Source organism: Quercus robur, chromosome 10 (assembly GCF_932294415.1).
Source record: "Quercus robur chromosome 10, dhQueRobu3.1, whole genome shotgun sequence".
Classification (NCBI taxonomy): domain Eukaryota; kingdom Viridiplantae; phylum Streptophyta; class Magnoliopsida; order Fagales; family Fagaceae; genus Quercus; species Quercus robur.
Window position 1 is genome coordinate 20,201,572 of NC_065543.1, and position 24,630 is coordinate 20,226,201.

At 34.7% G+C, this 24,630-nt stretch overlaps 2 protein-coding genes across 2 annotated transcripts; one reads left to right on the forward strand and one right to left on the reverse strand.

Moving 5' to 3' along the window:
- The first annotated feature begins 1,748 nt into the window (after positions 1–1,748).
- LOC126701749 (uncharacterized) lies at positions 1,749–10,096 on the forward strand. Its single transcript, XM_050400096.1, has 11 exons — positions 1,749–1,938; positions 3,039–3,220; positions 3,523–3,695; positions 6,119–6,561; positions 6,654–6,687; positions 6,796–7,148; positions 7,299–7,741; positions 7,832–7,997; positions 8,369–8,530; positions 8,624–8,712; positions 9,561–10,096. Exons 2-11 carry the CDS (start codon positions 3,108–3,110, stop codon positions 9,709–9,711), a joined length of 2,127 nt encoding a protein of 708 aa, XP_050256053.1. The 5' UTR covers positions 1,749–1,938; positions 3,039–3,107; the 3' UTR covers positions 9,712–10,096.
- A 3,811-nt stretch (positions 10,097–13,907) lies between these two features.
- LOC126701568 (uncharacterized) lies at positions 13,908–21,906 on the reverse strand. Its single transcript, XM_050399767.1, has 8 exons — positions 21,469–21,906; positions 20,404–20,539; positions 20,215–20,284; positions 19,953–20,046; positions 19,178–19,391; positions 18,651–18,792; positions 17,102–17,272; positions 13,908–14,406 (listed from the first exon to the last, which is right to left on the reverse strand). Exons 1-8 carry the CDS (start codon positions 21,773–21,775, stop codon positions 14,215–14,217), a joined length of 1,326 nt encoding a protein of 441 aa, XP_050255724.1. The 5' UTR covers positions 21,776–21,906; the 3' UTR covers positions 13,908–14,214.
- Positions 21,907–24,630: the final 2,724 nt, after the last annotated feature.

A 24,630-nucleotide genomic window follows, 5' to 3' on the forward strand; every position in this document is an offset into this window, starting at 1 on the left:
ATTGCTAAAATACAAGCAAATTTGGCACGAAATAAAGCCAACAAGATGATCGATAAAATTTAACCTTACAGCTGTGAGTACAGAAAGTTCAGAGAAAGAAAGAGTTTAGGTCAAAAATCAACTCTCTCTAGCTACGATTTGAGTTTGGAGGCATAGATTGTGTTTATATGTTAAAACTAGGGTTTTCAAACTCATTTAGAAGGTTTTGAACGTTCCCAAGGGTCTAAAGGTCAAGGCCCATCAAAGAGGGAGGCTTTGAGCCCTAAAAATAGATATTCAGAGGTTCTAAAAATGAGTGTGCATACACATGCTCAGGGCATTCGTACGCATACTTGATTCATAAGTACGCATGCTCCTTAAAAATCCATAATTTTGATTGCTTAATTGGCCCAACTTCAAATGGTCCTAACTTACTCAATATAAGTCCAAATTAGGTAAAATTTGTATTTAAATTGAAGTCTAGGATGCCTAATTTCCAATGCAACAAACCACACTCAAAATTTATTTGTGTAGCAAAAGTTATGATCAAAACAGTGAGCAAAGGTCATTTTTCAGTATCATTTTCAAAGCGATTTGAACACTTTTGAGTTATGATTACTTCCAAACTATCAAAATAATTTTAATTACCTTTTGTTGACATATCAAGCTCATCATTGGAACTAAGGACTAAAGTTTATTAATTGGGTACAAAATGAAGTGTTTACAGTGACCCAAACAAGACTACTAGTACTCATATTTTAGTATTAATGCTCTATTTTCGTTTGTTTAAGTAGAAATTTTTTTCATATGTTTATTATTTGGTTTTTCAAAAAATGCAAGTCAACACAAAATAAGCCCAAATAAAGTGGAAAAAGTTTTCCAACACATTACATACTCAACGTATTATCACAAATAAACTACACACTTAAAAATAATAATTAAAAAAAAAAATTATTGGTAATTTCTCTCTCTTCACCTCATTTGTCGTTAGAGATCAACTATTGACTTTTTTTCTAAAAGACCTTTTTTTTCTCAAACTAGTGGCTTTGTTAACTTAATTATTTGCATAAATTTTGAACTTGAGGTTTGTCTTCTCATTTGAAGCTCACAAATGACCAAAAATATGGGAAATTTTTTCCCATTTGAGGTTTATTTGTGAATGAAAGTTTTTGTTCATTCAATTATTTGGAATTATCAGAATTATTAATGAATTTTCGTATGAAATTTTTTTTTAGAAGTTTCATAAGGCATTTTTAAGGTAACAACCAACAACAAAAAACCAACTCATTTTTCTAGGAACACTTACCATCAAAACAAACATAACGTATAACGTATAATAGTGATATATGAAGCCAATAAAAATGTGCAGATACAGTAACTAAATTAGGTACTGAACAAATCTGTGATTATGTGGTTTTTAATAACCCACTATCTATGGTGAAATTCCGTTGATATTTTATAAAGTTTAGCTCTTTAGTACTTATCGGTTTGTATATTATATATTTACACCCTATTTACCAAAAAAAAAATGTAATTTCCCATTCTAAATTTCTTTTTTTAAAGGTTCCATTTTTCTTGTTTGACTCTTCAAACTATGCCCTTGAAAATAAGTATTGAAACTAGAATTATGTATAAAAAAAATAAAAACGCAGGCCTTTTAAGTAATTAAGTAGTTGCTAAGGGATCCAGCTGCAATAAACTATTTTACGCGTCAGATACCAAAATAAATATTTGGCACTCCCCACAACGAGGGAAAGAAAGGAGGCAGGTAGTGAGAGAGAGAGAGAGAGAAAACGTGAAAAACTTTCTCTCTCTAAATCTAAAAAAAAAAAAAAAAAAATTTATACACAAAAACCGAAAGAACCGCTCTCTGACTCTCCTCTTCTCTCTCTCTCTCTCTCGCTTCTCTAACACATTCTCGTTTTCTCACATTCAACAGCACAAGGCCAGACTTTCACTGTAAGTCTCTATCTTTTAGCTTAATCTTTTTCTACATTATTTACTATGTTTTCCTCAAAAAATTAAAAAAAAAAAGTCTTCAAGTCCCTTTTGTTTCTGGCGGGAATGAAGGTTTTGCATTGTTTTGTTTGATTTTTTCACATTTTTTTTGTTTGATTTTTCTTGTTAATGGGTTTGTGGATTTGTTTAGTTTAATGGGTATTTTTTGCTTATTGTTAAGTATTGCTAGTGACAGTGTTGTATTGGTTTTGTGCTTGTGTTGTACGTGTGGCCCTTTTGAATGGATCCCCAAAAAATACAACTTTCTAGGGTTTCTGTTTGGTCTTTTGCATATGGGTCTCTTTTTTCTTTCTTGGTTAGCTAAGACGATTGGTCAAAAACAAAGATGATTGGATTTTGAGTACTGGGTTTTGTGTTGTTTCACGTTTTTTATGAGATTTAGAGTACTAGTTTATGTTGTTGTAGCGAAATTTAACATTATTGGGTTTCTCTGTTTTTTGCTATTGCATTTTTGTAGCTTTGTACATTGCTTATATTACTGAATTAATGCAATTATGTTTTAAAGGTTGTTGTAAAACTCTTTCTGGGTTTGTGTTACTGGAAGTGGTTTAGTTTCTTTCTTTTTTGGTTTTTGAGTTATTTTATTAGCATAGACATTACTACATGTGTTTTTTTAATCCAATTGACATGAGTCATGGTTGCTTAATGGGTCATATTGAAATTATGTTTTGATGTGTACTATGTAGGAGGTGAAGTTGTCATATTTTGGTTTTTTGTTTAATGCTTTTGGTCTCTTCTTAGTCTTTGCACTTGACTAACAATTGGGGAAAGGAAAATAAGATAGGAAATTCACATCTTATTTAGTATTAATGCTGTTTTCGTTTTTCAAGGACGTGAGAGAAAAACACTTACCCCAAGTAAATAAACCATGTTTGGGGTGGTTTCTGTTTTCTTTTCATACATTTCATACGCAACCAAATGCAATGCTTGGATTTATGTGTTGTTACATTTCTCCTAATTGTTAATGTAATTTAAGAATGGTAACAATTATGTTACTTAGGAGGTTGTTCTAAATCTCTATGTATTTGTGATTGATACAGGAGTTGAGTACCACATATTCTGGGTCCTTGTGTGGGTTCTTCTTCCTGGTGGTGTACTGAGTTCTCACGATGCCCCTATTGAAAAAGAAGCAATTTTCCTTGGCAGAACCACCTAAGGATTTAGATCCTTGTGAGCTTGTTTACCAAGTTCGTTTCACAAAAGAGATATTTAGGGATTATCAGTATCCTTTTTTTCCGTAAATCTTGAAATTTATTTTAAGTTTTTTTCCCTCTACACTCCATTTGGTTATGAACAAAAGCAGCTACAAGAAAAAAATAATAATAACAATTTTGGTTATATTGCTTTCTCCTGATTGGTATTGATTGCATGAAAACCTCAACTCATTGGAGCCTGGTAGTTCTATTAGACTCTGTTGAGTAGAGTTGTTGGGTTGGAAAACTTAAAATCAAAAATTTAAATAATTGCAGCAACCAGATGGTGTCACAAGGCATTGCCATTTTTTTCTACCTTAACCTATATCAGGGAATATTTGAACCGTATAAATTTGTATCGCCAGAGAGTTTGGGTTTGTAAAGTCACTGGGAAAACTAGCTTGACTTATGAGGAGGCTTTGGTATCAGAAAAGCGGGCAGGGGAGAAGGTTCAACAGTTTCCCAAAGAACTTATGGCACCTGTGTTACGTATCATCCAATACAGTATGTACTTGCTTACCACTGTGATGATTAAAAATTTGTTGCTTAAATTGATGTGTTACCCAGCTTTTTCCTTTTACTGTCATTTTAGTTACTAGTAGTGCCATTTGTTTTTCAAATGATGTAGCATTTAGTGATTTTCTGTTGTGCTCTAATTGAATGATTCATAAATCTGGTAACATTTTAAGATTAGATATGCTGTGGGTGTATCTATATTAGTTTTTGTGTATGATCATCAATTGAATTATGAAGTGTATACATAAATCATTGCCAGCTTTAGGGGGCTGTTTGGTTCACAGAGTTTACGATCTCCATGAAGGATAAAAACACAAGCAACTGATTTTGAGGTCTCTTTACAAGTGGATGACTGTTTTGAGCAGTATCCAATTGTGTTCTTTTCTTCAATTCCTAGACATTCTGAATTTGAGATTGTAATTTTTTAGTAGGTCAATGCACATATTGTGTCTTTTGAATTAAATTATTGTATTGTCTATATGTATGTGGTGTGTAGCTGATTGCAATGATGTGCCCTTGTTTAGGTGGCAGCTGGAAATGGGTCTATTGTTAAATTTTTCTATACCAAATAGGGACTCAAGAATATTTTGATTGTTGATGGACACAACTATCATTTATCATATAAAAAATACTGAAGATTATATATTTCAGACATTTTTTTTATAAATAATAGTGATTTAATTAGGAAATTATAAATACAATCAGTAAAAAAAAGTACAACTAAAGATTATCTACAAAATTTTAGGAGATGTAAAAACTTTAGAAAGAAGGGACTTGGACACCATCACAAGCCAACGTCCAGTCATACAGAGATCTCAATTTTAAAGATTTAAGCTCAAGAGTAGAAAGCTCATTATACTATAAATAAATAAGTAGAAAGCTCAATAACGTTAAATGTCTGGTTACTCCTCTCTCTAAATAATCCACATAAATGTTCTAAAGTTTGGCAATTCATGTCAATGTTCTAAAGTCAGCAAACATTAGGTTTAGTGATCTCTACCTAGAATTTGTATGTTTGAAGGTAAATTTATATAACAATTTTAACAATTTTGTCATGTTGAATATTACTTGTTCTTTTCTTCTTTTTTTTGGATAGGTAAGATAAACTATCATTTTAAAAAACACTACTTCATGGAAAAAGAACATGAGGTATCCAAAATATTACTTGTTCATCAAACTCACGAATCTTATTTATTGAGTTTTATTGTTTTCATTATTTTTATGGTATAAACTATGACAAGGTGATAGGCAAGCTTGATATTTAGTGCTTCTTTTGTGGTATGAACTATCAAGCTTGATGTCTGTTTTCACATTAATAATTGATTTTCATAACAACTTAAGCTTTTCAATGGATTGAGATGGTACTATTAAGAGAGAACAATGCAATAAATAGAAAATTTTAGTTGGACATTAGTAGTACTAGGATGGGTGACCTGGGAAGTCCTTCTGTTGCAACCCTTTCTTTTCTTATCAAATAAATAAAATTAGTGCTTTATTTATTCCACAAAATAAAAGATGTATTTATATATATATATATATATGAGATGTAATTTACCATTCAACAATAACCAAAGGTTATTGCTCATTTAACTCTATAAAAAATGTAAAATATGTTTGCCTTTATGGTTTGTAAATCCTTTTAATGGTTTGAATCAATAAATAATTTTACTAAAATATATAAAATTGGTGATGTCTTATCAATCTTGTTCAGGCAGCCACCCTCTCATAATTTATCCCTATTTTATCATGATTTTTAACTCTTGAATGGTCTCATAGGTTTTCAACAACATGGATGTATGACTGTAACCCCATAAGTTGAGAAAACTGATTCTTGCACATCTAGTGAGTGAGTTCTAACTTCTAATTGAACGTGTGTTGAACTTTGATATTGGCTATGGTTTGGTCGGTTGAAGTAATTTTTCAATGAGGTTAAATTAAATTGTTTGGTTCAAGGTGTCCAAATATTTGCTTCTAATTGGGTGTCTATGTCTTGATTAAAATCAAAAGTTTTGATGTTCAACAAATTTTGTAATTTGTAGGAATGTTGCTTCTTTTTTTCTTGCTTGCTTTTCATATATTATAACTGTGAATAATCTCATCTAATGAAACATCATCCAAGTAGATGGTGATTGTCTGACCATGTTGTCTCATTTCTCTGTGGCAAGAAGAGAAATGGCTTTACTCATCAAAAAAAAGAAGAGAGGTATGGCTTAGGGAGGTGGTTGATGTATACTTTTTTTTTGGAAAGGTTCTTGTGGAAGAATTAAGAATGGTCTCATTTCGAATGTGGCTTGATTTTTATTTCAAGTTTGTTGTTGGTCATCAGTTAATGTGTTCCTTTCAAGTTGTTATTTGCTTCCTAGTGGCAATTCAGAGGCAGTTCTATATCTCCTGATCTTTTGTTTTTGCAGGTATGCTTTCACTGAAGGATCTTGCCATAACAATAGCTGAAAAGCTGCAGAAACACTTGTTTGTAGGTGCTGAATTGTATGGAAGGAAGGAAAATGGTGTATTTGCATGCAAAATAACAAAAGTTCTAGATGAGGATCCTGAAAAAATCCAATATGAGGTGGCATGGCTTGACAAAAATAAGAAAGTAATGGAACATTCATTAGTAAGTCGAGAAGATTTAATACAGAAGAAGGTGCTCTTTAGTAGAAATGTTTTGAAGTCTTTTATTCGGGACTCTACATACCGAAGTGCTCCTTGGGTCATTCATGATAAACTGGCACAAAATCATGGAATTTCAACTGACCTTCCGGAGGAGTTAAGAGACCAAGTTTTCTTCAAGGATGGACTACTAGTATGCAATAAGAAGCGAAGGAAAATTGAGGAAGATGGAAAAATTGAGAAGGTAATATCTATAACTTGAATACTTTTTTTTTCCCCTTTTATTGGATGAAGTTATGAATTGTCATTCTCATATTTATCATATTCACTATTCAGGAAGCTGGAAAAAATAAAAGGAAGAAAATGGAAGGTGAGAGATTTGATGGCTCAACCATACTTTCTCGTGTAATGCTTTTGAGATCACAAGTCTAACAAAGTTTCATTTTGTCTTATTTTTACTGCCCTCCTGAATTTGTAGGAGATGATGAGTCAATGAAAGAACCAATTAAGTATCCTATCGATGACCTGTTGGTGCAGCCTGGTGCAGATGATCCAGTTTTTACTGACCGCCCTTCTCCATCAAGGGACTTCAATGTTCCGCTTCATTGTGTTGGGGATCTATTAATGGTTTGGGATTTTTGTTCGTCATTTGGTAGGCTGTTGCGCTTGTGGCCATTCTCTCTTGAAGATTTTGAAAATGCAATCTGCCACAAAGACAGAAATGTGATACTCCTTGTGGAAACTCATTCAGCTCTTTTCCGATTGCTCATAAAAGACAATGATGAATATTTATTGGCTGCACGGAAAAGAAATCAAAATCAAAAATTAAAGGTTGGCATCCTATTTATACTTTCATTTTTGTATTTTGCTTTCTTTTCAGCCCCTTTTTTTGTGTCAGGTGGGGTGGGGGTTGAACCAAGCTAGAAATATTTGTTTTTTCCCCTTATCTTATCCCGTTTTGTGATTGACTTTCCATTTCAGATTACGCTGATCAATTGGACTGAGTATTTGTGTGATTTTTTGGAAATAACCAAACTTCCTGAATCAAATTTTAGAGCAACTATTAAGCGGGGGCATTATGGCCTTTTAGATGCTCATGCTAAACTTGGAATCTTAAAAGAATTGGTTAACCTAGCACTTCAAACAGATATTTTTAGGGAGAAGTTGGATAATCTTATTGAAGAGCGGCAGGAAATTGGGGCCACAAAAAGGGGGGAAGCATTAGAAAAAGCCAGAAAGAAAAGGGAGGAAAAGGAACAGTTGAAGGCTGAGGCTGACTCCAATGGAGTAATGGATCAACAATTTTTGGAGAGCGTAGAAAGTGTAGCAGAAAATGATAATCACAGTAATCAGAATGGTCATATGGAAAAGAAAAGAAATGGGAAGATCCTTTCATCTCAGCAGGGCAATGCATCAGAGAATTGGTTTTGATTCTTTCTTATTCTACAAAACGTATATTTGATAATGACTTCTTTTGATCTGAGGGTCATAATTTTGTTTTTCCTTTTTTCCAGTGAGGACAAGCTTGCCAACACCACATCAAAGAAAAAGGCCAAGAAGCTGAATTTGGATGTGGAAGTCCAACCAGATAATGGCAAGGATTCATCTAGGAAGGAAGGGTTGAAATACCTGAAGGATGATAAAAAGGAAGGAACTGAGAAAAGGGACAAAGAACACAGGGTTGAATTCATCTCCTTACCCACTTCTTATTGGATACTCCCTTTGCCTCATAGTGTTGGTCCTCTATTCCATTTTGGGATGTCCCAAATATGGTTACACCTTGAAAAGTCAATAGACATAATGCTAATAATTTTCTAAACTTACCCTTTAATTGATTTGAAAGTCTATATTATTTTTTATTTGAGTTTAAGTTAAAGAAGGAAGTTTTGGAAATCTATACCATTTTATTTGAAAAACAATGCATTAAATGAGGTTCATGTAAAGGTTGGACTCTTTAAACAGGACCAACTATATAGAATGGAGAGAGTATGATTTTTTCTTGTGCTTGTATGTTTTTCTTTGTTCATATTTTCTTGTCATTTTTATGGCAGAGAGAATTTTATGAACGGGAAATGGAGAAACGAGTGATATGCAGAAACCCCTTGGGCAAAGACAGATTTTACAACAGGTATTTGTGGTTTCCTCGTGATGGGAGGATATTTATTGAGAGTTCTGACTCCAAGGAGTGGGGATACTACAGTAGCAAGGAAGAGGTATTAATGCAGCTAAGCTACCTTATATTTATTCTTTTCTTCTCTCTCTCTCTCTCTCTCTCTTTGGGTAATTACATTCACATTCTTGATCAGCTTGATGTGTTGATGGGTTCGCTGAATATCAAGGGGGAGAGAGAGTGGGCACTTAAAAAGCAGCTGGAAAAATTCTATGGCAAAATATGGTCAGTCCTTGACTTCTTCTTGAACAACAAATGGAGTATTAGAATACCTTCTAACTTCATTTTTGTAAATCTTCATTTCTTATTTCCTTCTTTACTAAAGATCACTTTGTTTCTTTGTTGTTACTCACTTTTGCATAAGCTGTAGTTATATGCCAACTTATGAATGTGTTTAATTTTTCTTTTTAGTGTGCACACTTCCACACAAATTCCTATGTTGTTGCACATGTTTTCATGCCTATGTACATACACTTACTCCTGCATATGTCTGTGCACGTTGGCCTGTACATAATATACACGTGCATTTGTTGGGCTACATGCTTATGATAGACAAGCTTTGTCCAGGGTCCAAACCCAAATCAATGATTTGGGACCAAAGGGCAGTGAAAAAGAGGTTCATGTTGGATATAGGAATACCAAATCTAAGCTTCTATTGCTACATACATGTGAAGGTCCCAAATCAATTGAACTGGTATGGATGGATTAGGCCCATCATAGCTAAGATATTCTGGGGCAGCTCCCCTTCTTATTATGGCTGAAGGCAACAATAGCATTCTGCTGTATATCTAAATGAAAATAAATTCCTCTCTTGAATATTAGACTGGTTGCGATGGAGGGTGGGTCAACTTATTGTCATTGTTATCAATCTAGAGCTGCACTTCTAGTATCATGTTTCCTTGAGGAGGTTTACACGTTTTGCTATATCTTTTTTACTAATACTATCAAGATTTATCCCTTGCTGCTTTGATTGTTACAATGATTGATATGGTGGTAGAGCAACACAACTGTTGTATATTTTATTACATCTGGTCAAATATTTGAAGTTTGCCTTACTATATGCATTTTCACAGTATGGAGCTCCAAAAGAGATCAAAGGAATTGGCTCACAAGATTGCAACAGAGGAGGCTGTGCTTCGAAGATCTACACGTGTACGGGCTCCACCTAGGGAAAATCCTGCTAATGCTTTTCTTAGGTATGTGAACAAGTGGAAGGAAGATTAATTGGGCTTGAGTTTGGTGTTGGGAAAATTGGTTTCATTTAATTTAGGATAGAAGGTCCTATACTCAGTTACATTACTCATTACAAACAGTAGGATCAATGAGTTAAATTTTTTTGGTTACTCCGAGTACATGCTCATTAATTTCTTCAATGGGAATTTGTTAGTAGTACTTACCCCCCAAAAAAGAAGGGAATTTGTTAGTAGGAGGCCAGTGATTAAGTAGCGTAAGGGCATGGAAAGGAAAAGGGATGGAGAAGTTTTTCTTAACCCATTCCTCTGATGAACTAGCATGTAATCATGCCTGACCCTCAAATTTTGTAAATGACTTTTCTGCATTTTTTTATTATAGAGACAGAATGTTCTGCCAGTTCTGGAAACATTATTTACTCACTTGTGCAATGTTTGTTTTCTTCTTTTAAATGGTCCATTTGGATTTCAAGAAATGATGAATTGGTACACACGCGTAGATTTTGATTACTTTTTTCAGTCTTACTGGACAAGACATGAAAGCTTGATTTTCCACTTTCCTTCCAACTTTTTCAAGCCTTTTATTCCCATCGGAAAATAAAATACTATTGTTAAGTTGCAGCTAATGGCACGAGGCCTATTGCATTATCAGTGCAACCTATGAAGCTTGGACGACATAGGTGATAGGACTGACCACGAAGCTGGACCCTGACCCTATGAATATGGCATATGATTATGGACACCTTAGGTTGTGAAGAAATTTTCATTGTAGTAATGCCTTAATAGATTGGTGCCCAATAAAATTGGATAATGTTTGTTCTTTGCATAAGAAAGTTGAGTCCAGCCCTAGATTTCTCATGTTAATACTAATACTCAATAGCTTTTAGCTGAGTGGTATTTAAATTATATCAGGCCATATCAATGTACTTTGGTTTTGATGAAGAACCAACTGCAGCTTGAGTTCATTGCTGGAGTCAAATTGGGTTTTGGAAGTTTGATCAAGCTCAACTATGTATTTTCGCAGTGCTGCCAGGAGTAAACAAAGCTTAATAAACTTAAAACGGCCATTCCTTTCTATTCTCTGAGTCTGTACTAGTGCCACCAACACTCTCCCCATGATCACCAAAGTAGTTAAGATTATACAAGGCATGCGTTAGAACTTGTGAAAATGTTCCTATGTCTCGTGCATGTTGACAATTACATATAATACTTTTCCCATGTATAGCTTCCAATTGGCCTAGTTAACCAAAACCCCATGCTCCTCTTCTAAACCTATTGTTTTCTCAAGTTCAATTGTGGTGTTCTTAATCCGGCTGAAGCTCACAATCAGAGCAAAATGAAAGAACACCCTGAATATCTGCTACCAAATACCAATCTTGTCAACATATACAGTCACTTCCATTTTGGATATGGTAATCCATGCATATATATATATATATATATATATATATATATGTGTGTGTGTGTGTGTGTTGTGATCTAACCCAGCCTTACTACAAACTAGTTTTGATTGAGTAACAGTAGAATACTAGGAATAAATTTCAAAGTCAAAAGTATCCCTTTCTCATTTGAAATTGATCCATTTCATAGTTGATATTAAATTTTAAAAATTTGAAGGTGTACGTATTGTCATGTCATTAAAATTTTAAATGAGGTGGTAGTTTCACTGTTAATTCAAAAAATAAAATCTTAACCGTAATTTTAGTCATTTATATTAAGCATATTTGATTTACAGTCACACGAGTTACGTCCATGATAGTTCAATTTCTTTCCAATTGTAAATTAGCTAATGAGGTCCATCACTGCTGATTTCCTTTACCAGATAATTTTTTATGTTAGCACTTAACCTTTAGTACAAACATGAGATCAATAACATCCATGACAAAGTTTTTACTTGATAGTTGATACACCTTTTGAGTAAATGGAACCCTCCCTGATCTAGTTCTTACTCTTCCTTCGTCTTTTATTCTTTCTTCTTCTTCTTTTACTAAATTTCTATTTCTTGTATGGTTAAATCTGACATTATCTACATGGACAACTTTATCATTGGCTGGGAGGACAAATTCATGACAGCCACATTGTGCTCCATAGGTTTTAATAATTTCTCTTTTTGGCTCTTTTCCTTACTATTATTAATCCCCTACTCTTCCTCCAACCATTCCACTTCGTTTTTTTTTTACTTTTGTTCTCCCCATATTCTTTTCTATAAATTTACTATTACTCCCTTTGCACATTTCTCTTTCATTTAGGGTCTGTTTGGTTGGGGGAGTAGAAAAGTGGGAGGATAGAAAATAGAGAGAGGATAGAAAAATGGAAAGATAGAAAAGATTTAGTTTTCTCTCGTATGTGTTTGGTTGGGAGGATAGAAAAATGGAAGGATGGAAAACTTTTTTGTTTGATTGAAAAGAAAAGTGAGAGAATAGAAAATAAAGTTGGTATAAAGTTACTATTATATCCAATTTAGGTAAAACAAAAATAATACATTATATTTTATTAAAAAAATATATGTATGAATGATTTCTTCATTAAAAAACTAAAATAAAAAGAGGATAAGAAGTTCAAAAACCCAAAACTTTTTTTTCGAAAAATAAAAAATCAAAACAATTTTTTTTATATCAAAAAAAAAAAAACCAAAACAATTGAAAAAAGAAAGGGTGTTGTACGAACATAAAAGAAAATAATTATAAAAAAAAAAAGGAAAAGACAAATAAAGAACCTGACTCACATCCATAAAAAATAAAATAAAATAAAATAAAAAATAAAAAAAAAAGACCTGACTCACAAGTCAGGCACGCAACACACCAAAGAGGGGGTAAATATGTAATTTATGTGTTAAGCCCCCCCCCCCCCCCCCTCTTCTCTTTTCTTCCCAGTTTTCCTCCCAAATCGGGAGGAAAAAAATTTGTGGGTCTGGGTGGATTTTTGAGCTCAACATTTTCCATCCTCTGTGTTTTCTTTCCTATACCAAACAAGGGAAAATATCATTTTCTCTCCTGTTTTCCTCTCTTCATTTTCCATCTCTCCTATTTTCACTCCAACCAAACGGAACCTTAGTCCAAGTTTTGCCCCAAAAATTTTTTTTGATTATTCTCTCTCTCTCTCTCCCTCTTGTTGCTCTATTTATTTCAATTCTCTTGTTTCTTTTAAAGGACTTTTTTTTCTTTCTTGTAACTTTGCTTTGGGTTAATGAGTATTTGTATTTTTGATAACTCCACTTTGGATTGACAACCAATTTTTGTAGCTAAATTTTGTTCTTTTGCTATTGTGTTTCTTAATTCTCCATCACATATTCCCTCTCTCTCTCTCTCTCTCTCTCTCTATCTCATGACTTTGGCTAAGCGAAATTGTAGAGAATAAATTATTTTACATTACAAAATAATTATACATTCTCAAGCATTGCCTATGTTTGAGATTAGTTATAGTAAATATTAAAGTAACTTGCTAAACTTATGGACTCAACTTCTCATTTATGCATGCATCTCACTATCATTTTCTTGTATTAAACTTCTTTTTCAGCAAGTGTATTAAACAAATAGTTGCTAATATGAATGCTAATGACATTTAATTAACTCATAGAGTAATTAACTTTTTATCACAACAAAAGAAGAAGAAGAAAATAATATATTTTAAGTCATGTACTCAATAAATTGAAGAGTTTAGGCTTAGCTACATAAACAACCTCAGTAATAGTTGGCCTTACCAGTCAAAGACTCGAGGAATGCAATGAATTCCAATGCTTAACCTTGGAGCCCAACAATACAAGGCCGGTTGTGTATAACACAAGCTACCATGCTATTAATGCTGGCATTGTGATTCGTGAGTAATTTTAGGTATTCTCGGAGCACGAAAAATGATACTCTATCCTCTCACATTCATGGTAGGATCCACTTATTAAATTTATGATGGAGTTTACCGTGAATATAAGAGAAGAAAGCACCATTTATCTATACTCCGAGAGCACTTAAGAATCATCTGTGGCGCAAAGTGCCTAAGTATTAACTAGTACATATCATTGTAGTTGGGGGTAACAAACTTTACAAATTCTTTTTGATAATTCAATTGTTACAATAATTTGAGTGGGAGGATTTGAACCTCTGTTCTCTTCATAAAAGAGGCTAGGCAAAACCATTGAGTTGCAAGCCTCTAGGCAAAGAACTCTACAAATTGATGAAAAAATTGGGTCACACATCAAGATTAACTTTTTCCATAATCTGTAAAGTCAAGATAACATTAAAAAAAATCCATTGCACATTTCAAAAGACTTCAAGTCATGTTACAAGTAATTTGAAGGAAATATGAAAACAAAAAACAAAAAGCTAAAAGAAAAAAATACAGCAATGTAGCCAAAGCTAGTTATTTGCTATCCACAATCAGAACCTGCTCAAGAGGTGGACCAGGAAGCAATATAAGTAATCTGGTCCAGTAGCTTGTGGTATTTATTGATGGAGCTTTCAGGGCATATTATCATATATGTAGCCATGCAGGAAAGGTGCCTAGTACTCTGCCAGCAACGACTGTTACTTGGGGTGAGCCAGAATTACATTATCTCAATCACAGCTCGACCGACAATTTTTCCCTCGTTGAGATCCTGGAATGCTTGGCCTGCCTCCTCAAATGTGTATTTTCTAGAAACAGCATCAGAGAGATTGAAGATACCAGTTTCTGCCAGTCTCACCAATTTGGGGAGATCTTGCCTAGCCCTTCCTCCATAGGAACCAATGACTTGAATCTGTTCAATGAGATTTTCAGTTAGATGTTGGAACATACAAAAATCCCAAATCATACACAGCATGCAAAGGAAATGTCAATTACTAAAGCTAAAAATTCTTAGTGTATATAGTGCTATAGTTGAACAGAGCTGAACACAAAGTGTTGTTAGGCCAAGATTGGTGATATGAAAGTTGCATTTACAGTAGCTAGAGGTAAGACGAAGATCTCAAACATGTTCAATATCAGTTGCTGGCTGGGACTGGATGCTTTGGTTTGGGTCAACTGTCCCCACATAAACAGAGTGAGAGAGGTGGGAGAAAAAAAATCTAACATTCAAGCCAATTTTGCAATCTTCAAAATGCAAGTAAAATAAATAAATGTGATCATTATTGGGAATTTTGTGAACAACAATTGATAAGGCAAAAAATTTAAAAATGATGCCCGAAAAGAAACACCTCAATTCTTAAAATGACTATGATGCCTTTTCTTCAACCATCAATCAACTCCTTGCCACTTTGTTTCTCTGATTCCTACATGTTATCAATTGCTGCACTACCCACTCTAAACATGGAGTGAGACGATGAGTAGGAAAAAAAAAAAAACCGTCATATTAGGATGAGACAAGAAGGGAGTGTCATTTGAATCACCACGCAACCAATGAGCTTCGAACTACAACCATACCATTCAATCCATTATTTTGGAAGGAGTCATTTGAGTTAGAACTCACTGGCATGTTAACCTTATTATCCTTTTTTTTTTGGTTTCTTTCTCACTCTCTCTTTGATATTCTATCACTATTTGTGGTATTGTCCACATGCATTGTTCACCGTTTGTGGACAAATTCGATTTCCGTTTCTTGTTACCTATTTACAACCCTAAATCAACTATTTTTTCTTCCCCACAAAAACCCTGGTCATTCTTGAACCTTAACCCTTCTTTCCAAAGGTTCTAAACCATAAATTCACAAATCTCCAAACCCTAAGCCTACCACAAGTACACAAAGACAAATTTCCCAATTTGTCCTATGTCACAACAAGTGTATTGGTACTTCTAGATTTGTTTTTTCCCTTGTTAATCTATGATCTTTTTAGTTAAATTTGCATCATATTTCCAAATTTAAAATATATTAAGAATATTCCAATAAATATGTCAACAATAGTTTTGTAGAATACCATGTGCTATTGTGGTTTTAGGATTTACCATACTAGACAAGCATTCCCGTTGGCAATTGTACATGGTATATGTGGGGAAAATTTAGCATAAAGGCACAAAAAGAGCCCTACAGCCGGACTTGTAAAATCTTACAATTGCAAATTTGCTACAGTGCCATCCTAAATGTAGGATGGCACTGTAGCACTTTAGTAAAAATTATAATATATTTTAATTGATAAAGTGGAAGAGAGATGAGGGAGAAGAAAGAGAGAGAGTTGTATTGGAATATATTATATTATTTTAGTGGGTAATATATATTATTTTAATGAGTAGAATAGGAAAATAAAAGTTGGGATGTTGGTTGTGTTATAAAATGATATGGTATAATTGATAAAATAACTTTTTGAGATGGTAGAATAGAATAGGATGGAAGTTGCGGATGCGAATGCTTAGTATTCCTATATATACCCGACATTGGGTTCATTGTAACATTTAGTTCAATATAAAAAGATGTAGTTGCTTGGGACTTTCTGTTATGGACTTAAGTCATGCCAAACCAATTAAATTCTCTTACTTTCATTCTCTCTCTCTCTCTCTCTCTGAATAATTTTATTTTCTTATTTATATTTAAGATTGTATCAAAGCTGAGAGTTTCTGTCTAGTTTCCAAAAGACCATCGACTCACACACCTCACAACATTGTCCTCTATCGATGTCTTCTAGCTCCTACAACACTTTCTTCTACCAATATCTTTTGGCCAATGTTGTTGCTCTCCTATGGTTGCCAGTATTGTCATCGTGCCACTTTTCATCATCAACAGCCGCTTTCATTGGTGTCTATCTCGTGTATGCCATCCTTGAGCCATTTTTCTTCTGCAAAAGGCCACCAATGTAGCCATCGTCCAGTCACTGATGCAACTATCCTCTGGCCACAATAGCCGTCTTCCAACCTCCATCCGTCAAGCAAAACAATTGTCGTTCGCTACTATCTCACACTTTCCAATTCACATCAAGCCCAATCCATTTTACATCCAATTTGGTCATGGTTTCCTACACATTCTTACATTCCAAACTCAAGACATCTTCAAGGTTCCACCTTGAAGGGTATATTAGTATATTATCGCATATACGTAAACCATGGTTTTGTAGAATATTGTGGCCTGTTGTGGTTTTGTATTACCATGGGTTACTGTGATTTTAGGATTACCATACTAGGCCTAATGTATTCCTATACGTAACTACATTGGCGTCTTTGTAACATAAAATTCAATATAGAAAAGATGTAGCCATTTGGGGCTTTCCAATGTAGATGTAGGCCATCAAGCAAAATCACGTTAACTCTCTCTCTCTCTCTCAATATATATACATACACACACCATTTTATTTCTGTCCTATTTTGAGAGAGCAAACTCAAAAAAAGATGGAAACACACTAGAAAGAATTGGTGCACTCAATATTAATTGTACTGGTAGTTCTTGATGCAGTCATTGGTAGCATTATTTATGGTTTAATTAAGAACTAGAACGAACAATAAATAAAATCTATTGGACACAAAGTACGCACCTTTCTACGAACAAGACGGTTTATATCCACCTCCCCTATGGCACCAGATTGCGTTAGTCCTATCATTACAGCTTTTCCTCCATCTCTCACACTATTGAAACACTGGAAAAATGTCTGTGGTTTTCCTAAGGCTTCCACTGCAACGTCCACACCTGCTCCCCCAGTTATTTCCTGTCCAAAACAAGTGAATAACTAAGTTAAAGACCAGTTCATAACTCCAGAAAGAATACAGTGTAACTAAGTTTGGTATGTTTCTATAAATTCAGATATGTTTGAATATGTGTACTAATTACATGGACCATTAAAGGTCCGCATCCATGTTGCAAAGCAATTATAGCAATTTATTATTGACTTAACCCATTGGCCATCACCATGAAGTGGGGAAATTTTCAATTAAAAAAATCATAACAATAAATAATGATATTTTGATGGGTCCTAAGGGAGTTTTTCCTTGGGGGAATATATGGTGTGCAAAGGTCCTTTGAAAGGCTTCTTTCTTTGTCTGAACAGTGGCTTGGGATAAGATTTTAATGGTGGATAACCTCCAGAAAAGAAACATCTTGATCCTTGATTGGTGTTGCATGTGCAAGAACAATATAGAATCAGTTGATTATCTCCTCCTTCATTCAGTGGTGAGGGATATCTAGTCTTTTGTGTTTGCAATATTTGGAGTCTCTTGGGTTACGACAAGGTCAGTGTCCCAGATGCTTTCTTGTTAGCAAGGGAACTTCCATACTTATGGTGGCAGCAAAATATGGAAGGTGGTTCAGTTATGTGTTATGTGGACAATCTGGCTTGAGCATAATAATGGGACCTTTGATGGGATCAAACATTCTATTCATGTAATTGAAAAGTCTATCGTGAGATGTTTGTTCAAATGCGAATGACTGCACTTGGCAGTATTCCTTGCCATTTTCTACATAAGACTCCCTAAATATGTGTTTTTAATCCCTTTAGGTGTAGTCTGGTACAGTATATAACAACTACTACCTTTCTTTTAATGAAATTATTATAATTGTATCAAAAAAGCTTTTTACATCTACAGGTTTATTTTCTGAAACAGTATATAATATCAGAACTTTGATTACACTATCACGACTACTAAGCATTGTTTGTTCTTTATTGTACATGAAACAATAGCACAATTAGTTGTGTAATGCATTGGTTTTAGACTTATAAATTACATGTCAAATAATAATACTCCACTTCCAAACTGCTCTCACAGTTCAATAGTAATTTGCCCCTATGGTCATTCATTCAAAGTTTGATACTGCAAGGAAATTCTATTAAAACAAAATTTTAAAATCTTGTCTTGAAAACATTAGAATTATATTAACAGGAACATTAAACTTGAAGATCTTCCAATGGCCATTTTCATGTGCAACTCAGCTTATTAAAAAAAACATAATGCAGATATTTACATGAAAAAATGTGAGAGCACCAGGGGGGGGGGGGGGGGGGGGGGAGTTGAGATCATAAATAATAAAAATATATTTTAGCCGGAACTTTTATCTCTGTAAAAGGTCAAAGAAAAAGATAAAACACATACCCTTATCTTTTCAATGGCATCTTCTTGTTTTGCATTTATAGTGTGAGTGGCACCAAATAACTTGGCTTTCTGCAGTTTATCATCCTGAACATCCACAGCAATAATATCAGAAGCACCAAAGGCTCTTGCTATCTGCAAACAACTGAAGCAGGTGATCTAGTCATGATAATGTTAAATAAAGCCTGTTCACAAATTTTCAGTTGCAACAGTGCAGTCAATTTTTGATAAGCACCCCAAAGCAGCCATAGAAAAGGGATGCTATTTGCTGTTATTTCATCAATTGACATAGGCACTTACTATATTCCCCCCCCCCCCCCCCCTCCCCCCAAAAAAAAAATAGCATCTGTGGTTTACTCCCTAAGGGTGGGTACAAAGGGTCCTTTCTTGGTGAGATTCCACATCATCAAAAAAATTTATAAAACTGACTGGTCAAACAGGTTATACAAGATACCAAAATGTAATTACCAGGCATTAACATCCCAGAAAAATAAAAAAAAAATAAAAAAAGGACAGTTTCAGTGGCTTACCTTGAACCAACACCCCCAACTCCAATCACAGCAACAGAATCCCCAGGACGCACCTCAGCCGCGTGAGCCATGGCTCCATAAGCAGTAAAAACTGCACATCCTAAAATTGCAGACTCTGTGTATGGCAATGATTCTGGTAAATTAGTCAATGCATGTACTGGCACAACACAGTATTCAGCAAGGCCTCCCATACTATACATGAAAACTGGTGTCCCTGCACAATATAGAATTTCTTTTAGTATTCCACAGTGATGCACACATTGCATTAGCATTTCGCAAACAGTTTTACCTAAAAGAGGAGATAGATGGAGATATCAGAAGAACCTTAGATAAGGTTGGAAACTAAAACACCATAGAGAAAGGAAAGAGGGAAAAAGAAAAACAGGTAGTCTCACCCACCGACTTGCATGCACACACACACATATATACACACACTACAGTGATGAAGGTTCCTGATTAATGCTGGAAATGTGTGTGATAATCAAATAAAGAGGCACCGTAGTAAATGGAGAACAAAAAACATGTGCCATTAAGCTTAATATCAAACATGGGGTTCACCTATTATGACATCTAGAAGTTGAACAAGCCACACAATTTTATGAGTGGATAACAAGACCATTAACATACATATAAAGCATATATTTTGTAACTTTATGCATATATCTTAAAAAAATAATAATAATAAATAAATAAAGAAGGTTGACATATACCAAAGACGCATAGGCATATAATAATTCAGATATGGTTATTTGAAATTCATGAAATGCAAACTTACCACCATCGCGGAGGAACAGCCGAGTTTCACCATCATAAAGAGTTCCTTTAGCTCGGTTATAAGCAAAGAAATCCTCACATAAATCGTCATGGCCCTTTATTCAATTATGTTGATATTAAATATCAAATTTGTGCTACAAATTTCTCCAGGGGGGATGTTAATAATTAAAGCATTCACAAAAGCAGCTTGGATAGCATCAAAGATTAATAACATTAAAAACTGGAGAAGGGGAAAATGTAGCATCTCAAAGTATATTTGTTACCTTTGAACAGTAGGAACAATTACCACAAGGCATGATGAAAGCTCCCACAACGCGGGACCCAATCGGATATCTGAAAGGTCAAGAAGACCAAAATGGGTTTTCAAAAACAAGTGAAGATATTACATTACAATATCACAACACTTCTATACAGAACCAGAAGGCCATTTTAATCCATAAATATATCTGCACCTTTCTATTAATTTGTGGTCTGTGAGTGGCCCAAGTTCAACAACTTCACCAGTTATCTCATGCCCCACAACACAAGGACTAGAAAATGGAAGTTCACCTTTCATAACATGGAGATCAGAGTGGCAGACTCCACAGGCTGCATTCAAAGATACAATGTCAGATGCCGTTGCTGAATCATCATATATAAGTAATTAAATGCATATGCTGGCTTAAACAATAAAACTGAGGATAACCACAACCAATATAAGACAAGCAGAAATCAAAAGGAACTGTAAAATATCACACAACAGTCTAGCTTTCAATTTCTGAAAACATCACTGAGGGCCTTGAAAATTCTAATTAATAGGACAAGATTCATCAAATTACTAGAGTCTCAGTTCAAGATCTATGGTCAGATGTCTTCTCAAAGTTCAAAAACAATACCAAGCTATATTTCAAAGGAGGCAGCTGGCTTGCAAAAATGTGCTAAATTGTCATCAACTTCATCCATATTGAATTTGAGTGGTCTTAAACAAATAGATGATTCCATTATAATTATATTATTTGCGAATGGTACTTAGTATAATCCCCTAAAATGATTTACTTCTTTTCACTCTATAACCAAGCAAAATAATGGAAAAGGGTTTTTATAAAATTAAATTAGATATAGAAGAACCCTTTTGACCCAGTGGAGCTTCTTGCTTCCTTAGCTCTTTAAATCATTAAAATATTTGACAATTCACAAAATGGTAATCACTCTTCTTTTCCAACATTTTTTTTTCAGGAACCAAACAAAGCTAAACATAAAATCTGATCAATTAACAGAGTGTACACATCATCATTCAATCTAATAAGAAAATATTGATCTGTTTTTATAAGAACCTGAAGAATTCATCATAATCATTCAATTCTACCGTTTGTATCAGTTCAGTAGATCTTTAAAAAAGAGAAACCAAAGTCAAAACTAGAACCACACTTCTTCTTCTTCTTTTTTTCTTTTTTCTTTTTTTGTCAGAGCAACCAAACAACATCAAATGCAAAACCCACAAACAAAAAAACTAGCAGTGTTAGAAATATATATATGACCTTTGGTCTTGATGAGAACCTCGCCAGCTTTGGGGCGAGGAATTTGGAACTCTTCAATGGTGAGGGGCTTATTGGGTTCCCGAAACACAGCTGCACGCATGTATGAAGGCAATCCCACTCCGCCAGAACTATAACTACGATTACCATTAACACCAAGACTGGTATTTTCGTCAGTCTTATCCATGTTGTTTACGTTAGAGATGGTATGGTCAGGGGTGAGGAATCTATTAGCCAAGCACCAACTAGTAGATCTCAGGATCTTGGTGTTAGAGATGCCTCTGCGGATCATGGTACTTATAAAAGACATTTGGCTTTGCTGGAGATGCTAAACTTTGTCAAAGCTGATTGTTGTTCGGTGCGAACTAAGTGGCCCTTTGAGTTTTGTAAGTGTTGTTGACCTGGTTCTCACTATATTTTTATCCTCCTCTTCATGAAGCTCAAATTTGGAGGACTATTATTATTATATTTATAGTACTATGTATCTTCTCTTTCCTATTTGTTGTCATGTCATGTTATGTTATAGTGTTATACTAATAATATACTATAATATACTAATATTTATCCAGACCAATAATTGGCAATTTAGATAATCATCCGAGTCACATAATTCTTTTTTTTTTTTTTTTTTTTTTTGGGCGTCCATCTATCAAAAATTAAAATAAAATTTTTTTGGCCATTTGTGAATGAAAGGAACTCTGTCAATGTATATAAAAATATGATAAAGTATCAAACATGTTTCATATCTTGTAATTAACTTTGTGTTTGTCTTCTCAAAAAAAAAATATTGTGTTTGGTTCAAATGCCCCAACTAACCACCGCACACCCTTGGTGCGGTGGTCACTTCACAATAAGTGCTTGTGGGATGTGGGGGGTAAGGACTAGTGTTTAAGTCTTCAGGAGGGAGTTTCATATATATATATATATATATATATATACACTTAGATTAGATTAGAGTAAAAATTTTATCTTGTATAAAAAAAAATGCCCAAACTATATTATGAAACAATTATCTGAGATCTTTTTTCAATAGCACATGTGAGACTTATCGACCACTGCATACCTTTGGTGTGGTGATCACTCTACAAGTATAAGTGTCTGTTGGTGTGGGGAAACAAAGACTTAGGTTCAAGTCTTCAGAATGAAACTTCACACACATAAACACTTAAATTAAGTTCAGTAAAATTTATATCTTATAAAAATTTAAAAAAATAAATAAATAAATAAAATAAAACCTCTCTCAGGAAGGGAGAGGAAAAGAAAATAATAAGGAAGAATAAGTTATGAGGAAAAAAAAAGTAAAAAAAAAAGTAAAAGAAAATGCTTGCATCTTATATGTAAAGGGAAAAGTAAAGAGGATAATTATATTTGATCTCTCCTCAGTTTGGTTTGCAAAGAGATAGATATGTGTGTGTGTATATATATAATACTTTTTTTTTAGAGATAATTACAGCATACTGCTAACCCCGTAACTCGAACTCTTTCTCCCTTAAACCCCCAAACACTTTGTGCATAGGGAGGTGTCAATTCAGCTACAAGGCCTTTGGCACATATATATATATATATATATATATATATATAATACTTTGAATGTCCAATGAAGTAAAGAGAGTGTGAAAGCTCATGAGCAAAAACGTAATTTGCAGGTCATTAATGGAGGGTCCGGATAGTTATAACTTTTCTTATTCTTACCTACATTTCTCTCCATTCTTGCCCAATTTGGGAACATCATAAATGGTGGGCTTGGTAAATGGTAGGCTTGGATAGATTTGCTTTTACTCCCAAAAAATAAAAAAAAATGGTGGGCTTGGACAACTATAACTTTCCTTACTTGCATTCCTCTTCACTTCTGCCTAATTTGGGCACATCATAAATGGTAGGCTCGGATAGATTTGCTATTACTCAAAATTTAGTTCTTTTCTTCTCTCTTATATCAACAATGTTTTAAAAACTAAACCGAACCAGCCAGTTCAACCAAATCTTAAACCAATCTGATAAAAATGAAGAAAAAAAATCAGTAAAATCAGGAATCGAACCCAATTTCTACTCTTCAACCGTTCTAGTTTTTAAAACCATGCATATCAACCAAACTGAGGCAGTTCTCTTTTCACCTAGCATTTCCTTCCTATGCTTTATTTTCTCTCCTCGTTCATCTATTTCAAAATACAATGTGTACAGTACACTAGCCAAGGCATGGAACAACGTTGATGTGGCTGGATCTGGACCTTACACGTGGAGTGACTGTGAGTAGGGCTGTCCACAGGTCGGTCCGAGTCGGGTTTGTGCCCAACCTACAACCGACCCGATCAGATCGGGTGGAGAAATTCCAAACCCGCCGCCGACCGCGAAAAGCCACCGGTCAATTCGGATCGGACTCGGGTGGGCGGCGGTCGGAGTTGATTTCGACCGAAATAAATTGTAACAAACACTGAAGAACCAAAATCAACAGAACAAAAATCAAACTTCAGTGGATTGATTCCTGAAGAACAAAATCAACAGATCTACAAACCCAAAGAGAAGATCTACAAACCCAAAGAACAGATCCACACATCCAAAGAACAAAAACCCAAAGAACAGATCCACAAATCCACAGATAACCGAACCTAAGAGATGAAATAGAAAGATTGAATCTGAGAGATGGAGGCAAAGACGAGCTGGGACGTTGCGAACGAAGAGCACAGATCAACGACGAAGAGGCAGAGATCGACGATGGAGAGGCATATATCGACAACGACGATCGGTGAAGGGTAAGAACTGAGAGTGAGAGGATGACTTTGGAAAGTAAGGACTGGAATGAGATTGGTTAACAAGCTTCAGACCTTTAAACCCATTGATATGGCGGTCGGGTCGGGTGGCTCGAGTATTGGAGGAAGAGACCCGCACCCGATCCGCCGGAATCGGTTTTGGAAAGTAAGGACCCGCCGCCGACCGTCGGAGGAGTCGGATCGGACGGCGGACGGTTGGGTCCGGTCGGTTTGACAGGGTGGGTCGGATCTGCGGGTTGTTTGGACAGCCCTAACTGTGAGCAAGGGAGATGACACGTTGGTTACAAGATATTATCCTTAGCCCGTGCCAAGGGCGTGACTGCTTTGGGAAGGAAGTAAGATATGCATCTGACATGGGTACTCAAGCACTCACAAAAAAGGAGATAGTGACCTCCTAGGG